Genomic DNA, 11386 nt, shown 5'->3' with positions numbered 1-11386 from the left:
GCCTGAACAAGACGCTAAGACAAATGAACAATAGCAAACATCTGTACAACAGTTTCACACCACATTGTTTAAAATCACATCTGAAAATTTGGCTTCCAGCTCATCTTTTGGCAAACTAAGTTCCACAGAAGCTAGTTCACAACAATGCCTAATCAAAATGAAAGCATGAACATCCCAAAGTAGTTTAATCCATTGTCATTTCACAGTGTAATAGACTGCAATCTATTGTGTACACATTTAGTCATTTAGCAGACGCTTTTATCCAAAGCGACTTACAAATTAGGACTAATTTAAGCGAGTCATCATAAAGAGGCAAAAAACAACAACAACACAAGAAGTGCTCAAAATACGAAGTTCAGGTATTATTCAGAGTAGCATAAGCCTGATAAGTGATGTTTCAAAGGGAAAAACATCGTTTTTTTTAGGTTTTTTTTTAGGTTAAGTGCTCACGGAAGAGATGGGTTTTTAGCTGTCTTTTGAATGTTGTCAGGGATTCTGCATTCCGGATGAGGGTGGGGAGAGCGTTCCACCAGCATGGAACTGTGAATGAGAATGTTCCGGAAAGTGATTTTGTGGCTTTCTGCGATGGAACCACGAGACAATCGCTCGTTGACCGATCGTAGGTGTCTGGTAGGGATGTAGACTCGTAGGAGTGAGTCAAAGTAGGAGGGAGCTGAGCCTGTGATGGATCTGTAAGCAAGCGTCAATGCCTTGAACTTGATGCGAGCAGCGAGAGGTAGCCAGTGTAGAGAGATGAACAGGAGTGACGTGGGCCCTTTTGGCCTCGTTGAAGACAAGACGAGCTGCAGCATTCTGGATCATCTGTAGGGGTTTGATTGCACATGCTGGAAGTCCAGCCAGAAGGGCATTGCAGTAGTCAAGCCTAGAGATGACCAGGGCCTGGACGAGAAGTTGTGTTGCATGCTCAGTTAGGAAAGGCCGGATCTTCCTGATGTTGTGCAGTGCACACAACAGTACACAATTTGTATCTTGCTAATGTAATAAAGTAAAGCCTCCCAGCCACAAAGAAACTTAGGAACAGTGTCCTGTTGGCTAAAACTCCTTACAGTAAACTTAAGTAAAAAAAAAAAAAAAAAAAACTAGTGACAGACCATGAACAGTTACCAACAAGTTAGTTGTATGAACTTCAGTATACAAAGGTAGGTGGATGAATTGCTTTTGCAACTGACAAAGTTTTCCAGGCTTGAAACAGCCTTATTAGCAAGTATACTAGATTTCCACAGGTAACACTAAACCAGTATTTTGGGACAACTCATTTTCTGCTAAACCATTTTAGGAAAGTCCAACTACACTAGATCTAGTTCTGGCAGCATGTAAACTTAAGTACCAATACTGTATATTACCAGGAACACATTTTGCAGTAGTCAGCTTTATTCAGAGTCGCAGCAGAGGGAATAAATGCACAGCAAAACAATATACAACAGCATGAAAATTACCATTGGGTAAACTTTTCCTGTATAGATTCAGGTAATATATTCTCACTCTAGTTTCTTGACCGCCTTCCCCTTAAGTTTCTTTTGTTGGAGTAAAAGGTCAACATACAGACAATGATCCACAACACTTGAAGCACAGAGAAGACCACCATGCAGAGCACCGGAGTAACCAGCAGAAAACACATCTTGTCCTGAAGTGAAAACAAAGATTGTCATATGGGAAGTTAAATCAAGACCAACACAAAGGTCATGCCTGTAATGGGACAAAATAACTGCCTAAAGTAGTAACTTTTAAAACAAAGTTATACAGAATATTACCTGACAGGTAGAGGTTCTTGATGGGTGTGTTGCACCTGATCTTGGCAATGTTAAGAGGTTGGTATCTCTCCAGATTGTGTTCTGCAGACAACATGGATCCAGATGTGGCACCCAGCCCGTGCATGTTGATGGGACTGACTGAATACAACAGCGTCACCTATGGAAGGCAGGAAAAGTTAATCACTCAAGTTACATTGGTCACTATTAGTTATCAAGCTGCACAAATATGAAAAAGGAAGAAAAATGTACCTTCTCTTTCAGATTGGGGAAGTGGACACAAGCCCAGTCAAAGAGATGATTAGCAAATCTCATCTTATATTTTTCATATTCTTCACCTCTTTCAGTCTCATTGACATTGTTCCACTGTCCAAACCACTTTGGATTGACCATAGTATGGATCACCATGCGTGACTGCCCTAAAACAAACCACCCACAAGTGACACTTTAGTTGGTGAATTTACTTTGATGGTTCTGGGTGTATTAAATACAGAGAGGAAGTTAACCTGGGAAACGAGTGCATGAGGTGGGATCCTTAGCAGAGGGGAAGGAAATGTACATCATGGGGATGCTGTCAGGTGCGTCCTCCTTGTCTGAATCAAAGTATTCTTCCATGCTAAGGAAAGTCAATTGAGTTTATGGAGTACAGATGTGTTTAACATTGAAGTGATTGACTTGAACACCTACGCTTCATCCATGTTGTTGCTCTTATAGAGTCGCATGTTGGTTGAGGAGATGCCCAGTTCTTCATTAGTGGCATTAAATCCAGCAAACACCTGGAAAAATCCTTTGCCTGGCTTTAGAGTATGAAGATAATCCTGGAGCTCTGTGAGAAGCAGGAGATGCACATTCACCCAGCAAAAAAAAAAAAAAAAAAAAAAAAAAAATCCAGTAAATCAAGCATTTCATAAGAGTATATTAGACAACTTGTATTGAAGACATTCAGTCACTAACTTGGATTTGCCTGAATCTCTGGAGTCAGAAGCTTCTTGAAGGTGGTGAACATACCAACATTTGAGATGATCACAGGAGCATGAATTTCAATATCTTTACCTCCTGTCTTCACAGCCACTCCTAAGCAAATAGACAGTCCACTAAGCAATGGCTTCATGCATCTGAAAGTTACTGGAGCCAAAAAATTAATGGATGCCACCACATCTGTGACACCTTTTTCAGCACGAAACCTACTGCCATAAGACAAAGCAATGTGACATGGCCCTAGTTCAAAACTCACCATATGCATTTCGTTTTCCTTCAACTAGAATGCTGGACACAGGAGCATTGACCAGGACTTTTCCTCCATGCTTCTCCAAAACCTGAATGATGTGGTATGGGATCTCACTAGCGCCACCCTTAGGATAGTAAACACCACGCTTGGAGTGGTGCAGGAAAAGGGCATCAATCATGCAGCTGGAGTTTTTGGGTGGGACACCTTGAGAGAAAAATTCTAGTTCTCATATGCATTAAAAGGCTAAATGTTGGTAACAACAAAAAGTCTTACCATAAATTTGAGAAAACACAGTGAGGAGGTCACAGTTGCTGGTAAAAGACTTGACCATGTCTGTTGTACTGGTGTGGGAGTATCTGAAAATTGGGGAGATCAAGTCAGCGATTCCACTCCACAATATAAAGCGAGCAAACCAGAGTGGGACCATCTTCAGCATACACAGCAGATGGATCTTCTTGGAACAGATCTAGAAGGAAAGGACAACTTGTGACACCAAAAAAAAAAAATAATATATATATATATATATATATATATATATATATATATATATATATATATATATATATATATATATATATATATATATATATATATATATATATATATATCACTCAATGCCAGATAAAAAAAAAAGTCAACAAAATACCTTCATGAGCTTAAAAAGCTCCTCTACTGCTTTAGTATCATTGGGAAACTGCTTCTTAAGATGAGCCTCCATCTGCTTCTTGCCATTGTAAATGGTGTATTTTTTATGTTGAGTTCCTTTACCAATAACAACCGTGTCCACATGGGAACCTTGCTCAGCAAAATGCACCTGGCCATCAGTGATCAGATCCAATGCAACTTTCAAGAAGCTGTTCTCATGAAGTTGTCCAAGATAATGGAAGCCTTTGACAATGCACATTGTGTAAGTGATAGAAGTCAAATAATTCAGCATTTGATAACTTAAACAACGCCATGAACATCATTGAGGTTCTTACCACAGTCAAACTCAAAGCCTTTCTCAGTGAAGGTCTTACACAGGCCTCCTGCCTGCTTGTCTTGCTCCAACACCAGGACTTTCTTTCCTAGTTTGGCTAAAGTTGCTGCTGCAGTCAAACCACCGATACCACTGCCAATCACAATTACGTCCAAGTTTCTTGGCACTTCAAATTCATCAAATTCTGTCGGTCAAGAACTGATGTTAGTTAACAATGGACACCTGCCATTTGCAGTCAGCTTGTTTCACTAGCATGCAACACCTAAAGTTTACATACCTTTCCGGAGCACTCTGTCCTTTTTCTTCTGCTCTACAACTGGTGGACCAGGAGGACTGATAGTCCCCTTGCACAGTCCACTTCTCCTGCCAAACAGATACCAGAACGTGCCACGACCCCAATCCACAAGCCATTCTAAGAAAAGCAGAATCCACCACATGATCAAATCCTGAAAAAGAACAGCTGGTGTTTTAGTTTCAGGAGAGATTGCACCCTCTATAAGATACTTAAAGCTAAAGCAGCAGCTCTTTCCAGAGAACGCAGACAGCAGTTTAATACAGGTGACTGAGTTAAGGCCCTATTTATTAGTCCAAATTGTGGGTGGAGACACTTGATTCAATCAGACTTGCAGACTGATTGCTTTGAGCTAGTTGCTTATGACGATTAACTGCTGATTTGCATAAAATGTGAACCAATGTGGGAATGTAAGTATTTCTATAATCTGGGCCCGGTTTCCCGATAACGCTCACTCTTAGCGTGCTAAGAAGACTCGAAAGATATATCTTACCAAATTTGTTTATGTTCCTAAGTGTATTCCCCGAACCATACCTTAGGAAGGTGCTTAAGATATACCTTCTTACGTGCGACGTTACCCGGTGCTGTCCGTGACGATGGTGCTGAATTGGTTGAAATCGATGGCTCGAGAATCAATTATTCTCTCGTGCAGGGGCTGTTTATGTGAGAAAGTGGTGTTCTTTATTAGAGAAGCACTTCAGAAATAGTTGAAATTGCATTTATTATGATTATTGGATATTATAAAAAATAATTCAAACTATAATAGCCTATAATATCCTAGCCTACATATTTTAAAATTGTAACATATTGCTGCCACAATAACCTTTTAAAAAATGTACGTGCCTTCTTCTCTTTCCCATTTTTGTTCGCTGAGGTGGAGCTGCGATGAAATATTGTTCTTTCCAGCTCTACTTTCCAGCATTTCAGTAATAAAAGTTTACATCTTGCGTACGGTGCTCGGCAGTGATCAAAAAGGATTTAAACCGTGAATTTCGAATCTCTTGTAAACTCAGAGATATGGATTCAGGCGGCAATTAAATTACCACACGACCTGTTTGTCAAAAAAACAGAAGGTACTAATTTGGCCAGGGATTTTTACGCGGGTTGGGTGAGAAAAACACTGATATTATGGATTCGGACGGCACTAAAATCACCGACTTACCCCTGTAAATGTTTAAAATACGACGAGCCCATGAGAAACAATATTAGCGTCCGAATATGATTTAACTGACAGTAGCCTATGCTTTCACTGACCTTTAAAAGAGAGTTTTATTTAAATTAATAATATTGTATAATAATATAATTTAAAAAAATAATCAGTGTAATGACAATTTTATTCTTTGCATGAAAACACTTGAATTCGCCTAACTGAACACTGTCTGGGTGTATTAAAACTTCAGAATTATATTCATATAGACCTGCAACAGTGATAAGGTAAAGCTAAGAGTGGTCCAGACCAACCTTACGAAAGTGTGACTTACAAAAGATATACTTAGCGTACGAACGTTTCGGGAACCGTCCCATAAGGTTAAGAGAGAGGTTAAGGAATAGGTTAAGAACTACTTAGAGATAAGAACGCTTTGGGAAACCGGGCCCAGGTCAAGTAAATAAATCAGCTTTACTTAGATACATTTTTGTAACTTGTATAGGTGATCAAACAGTTCATTGATTTATTTAGATTTACTAAATATATTTTAAGACCTGATTGTTTGTGGTGATAAACTGGTACCATTGAATTGTTTGGAAAATGAGACCGAGATGATTGTGCAAGACTAGTATCATGCTTATAAAGCGGACTCTTCCACATACTGATAATCAACTCTGAAATGGGCAAATATGTTTATTTTGTGCATTACATTTCATCATGCAAATATGCGTAAATACAGACATTAAAATTCAATGGTTGATCTTATGGGATATGACAGCTGCACAACTACATACACTGGCTGCATTTGACAGCAAAGGAATTGCCTTGCAGTCCACTCAGTCAATGGCAGTTGTGTGTTTGCACTGTAAAAATATATTTCCATGATTTGAAATCACAATTTTTTTTTTTTTTTTTTGTCAAATCAACTTAGATCATTTATGTGGTTCAGATAACACAATATTTAGAGTTTCTGATAATTAAACCTCTTTCAGTCTCATTGATGTTCCACTATTCAAACCACTTTGGATTGACCATAGAATGGATCACCAAATAGTAGTTAATATTTCAATTATGAACAGCCATACTCTTATGCAAGGCAGACTTGAATGACTGGATTTTTGTAGTGCTGTTCAATATGAGACTTGAGCTCCAAATTATAGACTCAGTCACCAGGTCCACCAGAAGTATTTTCTGCAGAATGTTGCAACTTTTAAAATATAGTATTTTTAAGCTATAGTAAGTGGCATTAAATATAAAGAGTGCTTTTTCATGTAAAATCTCACCATTCTCCTTTAGATATGATAAAGGATGTTCCTTGAAATAAATAAAAAATTAGTTCACAACACACCTAATCAAAATGTGATGAACAGCCCAGAAGTGTAATTGTTGTCATTCTGCAGTGTAATAGGCTGCAATCCATGTTGTGTACACTTGCTAATGAAAATACCCCTCCCATTCACAAATGAAAGTCAGGAACTGTGGTGTCTGGTTGGCTGAAACTCCTTTCAACAAAATAAAGTTTAAAATGCTGCCATCTAGTGACAGACCATGAACAGTTACCAACCAATTAGTACATTTTAAGAACTTTGAGTGAAGTGTACAAGGTAGCAGTATTATTTTTGGACAAATTGGTTTTCTGCAAAACTACCAGGAACACATTGTGCAGTGGTCACAGCTTTATTCAGAGTTGCAGCAGAGGGGACAAATGAGCAGCAAAACAAGATACAACAGTATGAAAATTATATTACCATTAGGCAAACTTTTCCTGAATAGATACAGGAAATATATTCTCACTTTAGTTTCTTGACCACCTTTCTCTTAAGTTTCTTTTGTTAGTGTAGAAGGTCAACATACAGACAGTGATCCACAACACTTGAAACACAGAGAAGACCACCATGCAGAGCACCAGAGTAACCAGCAGAAAACACATCTCGTCTTGAAAAAAGGACAGATTTTCATATAGGAAATTAGTCAAGACCAACACAACTGACATGCCTGTAATGTGCCAAAATAACTGCCTAAAGTAGTAACTTTTAAACAAAGTTATACAGAATATTACCTGACAGGTAGAGGTTCTTGATGGGAGTGTTGCACCTGATCTTGGCAATGTTCAGAGGTTGGTATCTCTCCAGATTGTGTTCTGCAGACAACATAGATCCATATGTGGCACCCAGCCCGTGCATGTTGATGGGACTGACTGAATGCAACAGTGCCACCTATGGAAGGCAGGAAAAGTTACAATCACTCAAGTTACATTTGTCACTTTATTAGTTATCAAGCAGCACAAATATGAAACAGGAAGAAAATGTACCTTCTCTTTCAGATTGGGGAAGTGGACACAAGCCCAGTCAAAGAAATGATTAGCAAATCTCATGTTATATTTTTCATATTCTTCACCTCTTTCAGTCTCATTGACATTGTTCCACTGTCCAAACCACTTTGGATTGACCATAGTTTGGATCACCATGCGTGACTGCCCTAAAACAAACCACCCACAAATGACACTTCCATCCATCCATCCATATTCTTCCGCTTATCCGGGGTCGGGTCGCGGGGGCAGCAGTCTAAGCAGGGATGCCCAGACCTCCCTCTCCCAAGACACTTCCTCCAGCTCTTCCGGGGGGACACCGAGGCGTTCCCAGGCCAGCCGGGAGACATAGTCCCTCAAGTGTGTCCTAGGTCTATGTCCTAGGTCCATAAAAATTATGAACAGAACCGACGACAAAGGGCAGCCCTGCTGGAGTCCAACATGCACCGGGAACAAGTCTGACTTACTGCCGGCAATGCGGACCAAACTCCTGCTCCGGTCGTACGGGGACCGGATAGCCCTTAGCAAAGGGCCCCGGACCCCATACTCCCAGAGCACCCTCCACAGGATGCCGTGAGGGACACAGTCGAATGCCTTCTCGAAGTCCACAAAGCACATGTGGATTGGTTGGGCAAACTCCCATGAACCCTCCAGCACCCTGGAGAGGGTAGAGCTTGTCCAGTGTTCCACGACCAGGACGAAAACCGTTCCTCCTGGATCCGAGGTTCTACTATCGGTCGTGTTCTCCTCTCCAGCACCCTGGCATAGACTTTCCCGGGGAGGCTGAGAAGTGTGATCCCCCTATAGTTGGAGCACACCCTCCAGTCACCCTTCTTAAAAAGAGGGACCACCAGCCAGCCCAAAGGTACTGTCCCCGACCGCCACGCGATGTTGCAGAGGCGTGTCAGCCAAGACAGCCCCACAACATCCAGAGACTTGAGGTACTCGGGGCGGATCTCATCAACCCCCGGTGCCTTGCCACCGAGGAGTTTCTTGACTACCTCGGTGACTTCAGCTTGGGTGATGAACGAGTCCGCCTCCGAGCCCTCAGCCTCTGCTACCTCAATGGAAGACGTGTCGGTGGGATTGAGGAGATCCTCGAAGTATTCCTTCCACCGTCCAATGACATTCCCAGTCGAGGTCAACAGCTTCCCACCTCCACTGAAAACAGCATTGGTAGGGCACTGCTTCCCCCTCCTGAGGCACCGGACGGTTTGCCAGAATCTCTTCGAGGCCGACCGGTAGTCCTTCTCCGTGGCTTCACCGAACTCCTCCCAGGCCCATTTTTTTTGCCTCCACAGCTCCGAGTGGCCGCGTCGACAATGGAGGTGGAGAACATGGTCCACTCGGACTCCATATCTCCAGACTCCCTCGGGATCCGGTCGAAGATCTGCCGGAGGTGGAAGTTAAAGATCTCTCTGACAGGGGATTCGGCCAAACGTTCCCAACAGACCCTCACAGTACGTTTGGGTCTGTCGAGTCTGTCCAGCTTCCTCCCCCGCCATCGGATCCAACTCACCACCACCACCAACTCTTTGATGGTTCTGGGTGTACTAAATACAGAGAGGAAGTTAACCTGGGAAACGAGTGCATGAGGTGGGATCCTTAGCAGAGGGGAAGGAAATGTACATCATGGGGATGCTGTCAGGTGCGTCCTCCTTGTCTGAATCAAAGTACTCTTTCATGCTAAGGAAAGTCAATTGAGTTTATAGAGTATAGATGTGCTTTTAACATTGAAGAATGTGATTGACTTGACTTGAATTGACTTGAGAGTCGCATGTTGGTTGAGGAGATGCCCAGTTCTTCATTAGTGGCATTAAACCCAGTAAACACCCAGAAAAACACCCACTAGTACCAATCACCCAAACACATGAGTAATTGTTTGTTTCATCTATCTACTAGTATTGAAGCCAAATGTGTAATGTAGAAACCATATTGGATTCCAATGTGGCTTTTGAAAATCCATTGTTGATTAACAATCAGATCACAAACTCACCATATGCTTTTCGCTTTCCATCAACAAGAATGCTGGATAGATAGATAGATAGATAGATAGATAGATAGATAGATAGATAGATAGTTTTATTTAATGCCATGTCCAGCATCTATGGCTTTTTTCATAAAATAAACACCAGCAACAAAAAATATAACGTTATAACACATTTATTCCTCCGCCAAGCAATGTAGTTCCAAAGAGGTTGCTAAGCAACACATGCAGCAACAAAGAATCACAAACAGCAGTTGCGCAGTAATACTAATGTAATGCGGTCACAGGTGTGTGTGTTTGTTGAGTAATTTACAACGGCTTCGAACGCGGCTCAACCAATCAGAATCAAGGACTGGAACTATCCGTTTTATAAGGAAGCCTTTATAACAACCGTACATCATGCAATTATTAAAATACATTCAGCATTTCATCAAGCAATCATTTATACAGCTCCATGAACAACATTGAGGTTCTTACCACAGTCAAACTCGAATGTTCTTACATGTTCTTACACAGGCCTCCTGCCTGCTTGTCTTGCTCCAACACCAGGACTTTCTTTCCTAGTTTGGCTTAAGTTGCCGCTGCAGTCAAACCACCGATACCACTGCCAATCACAATGACGTCCAAGTTTCTGGGCACTTCAAATTCATTCAATTCTGCTGGCTAAGAACTGGATAATTAGTTAGTAGCATTGATAGTTGTATTTAAAGGAGCTGTATGTAAGAAATGTATTTCAATTAATCATAAAATGGCCCTGATATGTCACTAGACATTAAGAAATCATGTTCATTTCAAATACTTATATCACTGACAACAGTAGTCCGGCCAGGATATTGTCATTTAAAAAGTGAAGTTGCAGCCCTCAACTGATGTTGATGTTGTCATGTTGTGTTTTGGCCTGAAGCGCCACCCTCCACCTATCTACCAATCACGAAGTCAGTAGTGTTTCGGCATCGGGGTTGCCAGCTCTGCTCTAGTTACCACAGCTACGTAGCAGCCTACGTTCCTGCAGGATCCTGCAGCTTATCTGGCAACCTCGAGTCAGGGGGGAGGGGGAGGGGATACACCGCTCTACAGTAATTTGAAAGTGATTGCAGTACCAGTTTTGGCCACAGTCTTACATACTTTAAGTTGTTTTACCATTCAATCCTTCTGAACTTAAAGCAACACTATGTAACTTTTCAACCTTCATAATATATTTCCAAGATCCTTGTGATGGTACATCGACTTACAATAGGTTGAATGACACGTCTGCCATAGCCTGACAGGGTCTGTATCGCTTTTACTGGCACTATGTAACTTCGGTGTTCGGGTAGTAACCAGAGCACAAAAAGAACTACAAAATTCGACTGCTTTACGGCATACGTCACTTCCCCCACCACTTCGTCAAATTTGGACGTGAGAGGCCAACCAGCGTTTGTTTTCGGCTTTCGTGCGCATGTTTTTGTCATGGGGGCTGTTTACACCTGGCCACTTTATGCGTTTTCTCAGATCGGATAGCTATCCGATCGTGAAAAGTCCAGGTTTAAATGCATAGATATTATATAGAGACTAGATGCCTTATTGGCCGCTGGGCACTGAGAAATGCGGCCGCCATCTTAAACCGGTCGTATTCCTAGTTTCGTTGCGTGGCAGCAGTGAAGATATGCTAGAGCACTGTGGAGTATTTTCCTGTT

The 11386-nt window shown here is 41.5% G+C and overlaps 1 protein-coding gene across 1 annotated transcript; it reads right to left on the bottom strand.

The window, feature by feature from the left end:
• Positions 1 to 1211: 1211 nt before the first annotated feature.
• Positions 1212 to 9454, bottom strand: LOC309502177 (inactive all-trans-retinol 13,14-reductase-like). Its single transcript, XM_082174445.1, has 14 exons — positions 9300 to 9454; positions 7727 to 7893; positions 7475 to 7631; positions 4254 to 4388; positions 3978 to 4160; positions 3644 to 3885; positions 3271 to 3463; positions 3004 to 3201; positions 2724 to 2843; positions 2457 to 2595; positions 2276 to 2385; positions 2022 to 2188; positions 1773 to 1929; positions 1212 to 1645 (listed from the first exon to the last, which is right to left on the bottom strand). Exons 1-14 carry the CDS (start codon positions 9406 to 9408, stop codon positions 1500 to 1502), a joined length of 2223 nt encoding a protein of 740 aa, XP_082030571.1. The 5' UTR covers positions 9409 to 9454; the 3' UTR covers positions 1212 to 1499.
• Positions 9455 to 11386: the final 1932 nt, after the last annotated feature.

Source organism: Leuciscus leuciscus, assembly GCF_965113295.1.
Source record: "Leuciscus leuciscus genome assembly, chromosome: 7".
NCBI lineage: Eukaryota > Metazoa > Chordata > Actinopteri > Cypriniformes > Leuciscidae > Leuciscus > Leuciscus leuciscus.
Note: the sequence above shows the minus strand (reverse complement) of the source record. Positions and strands in the feature narration are given on the sequence as shown.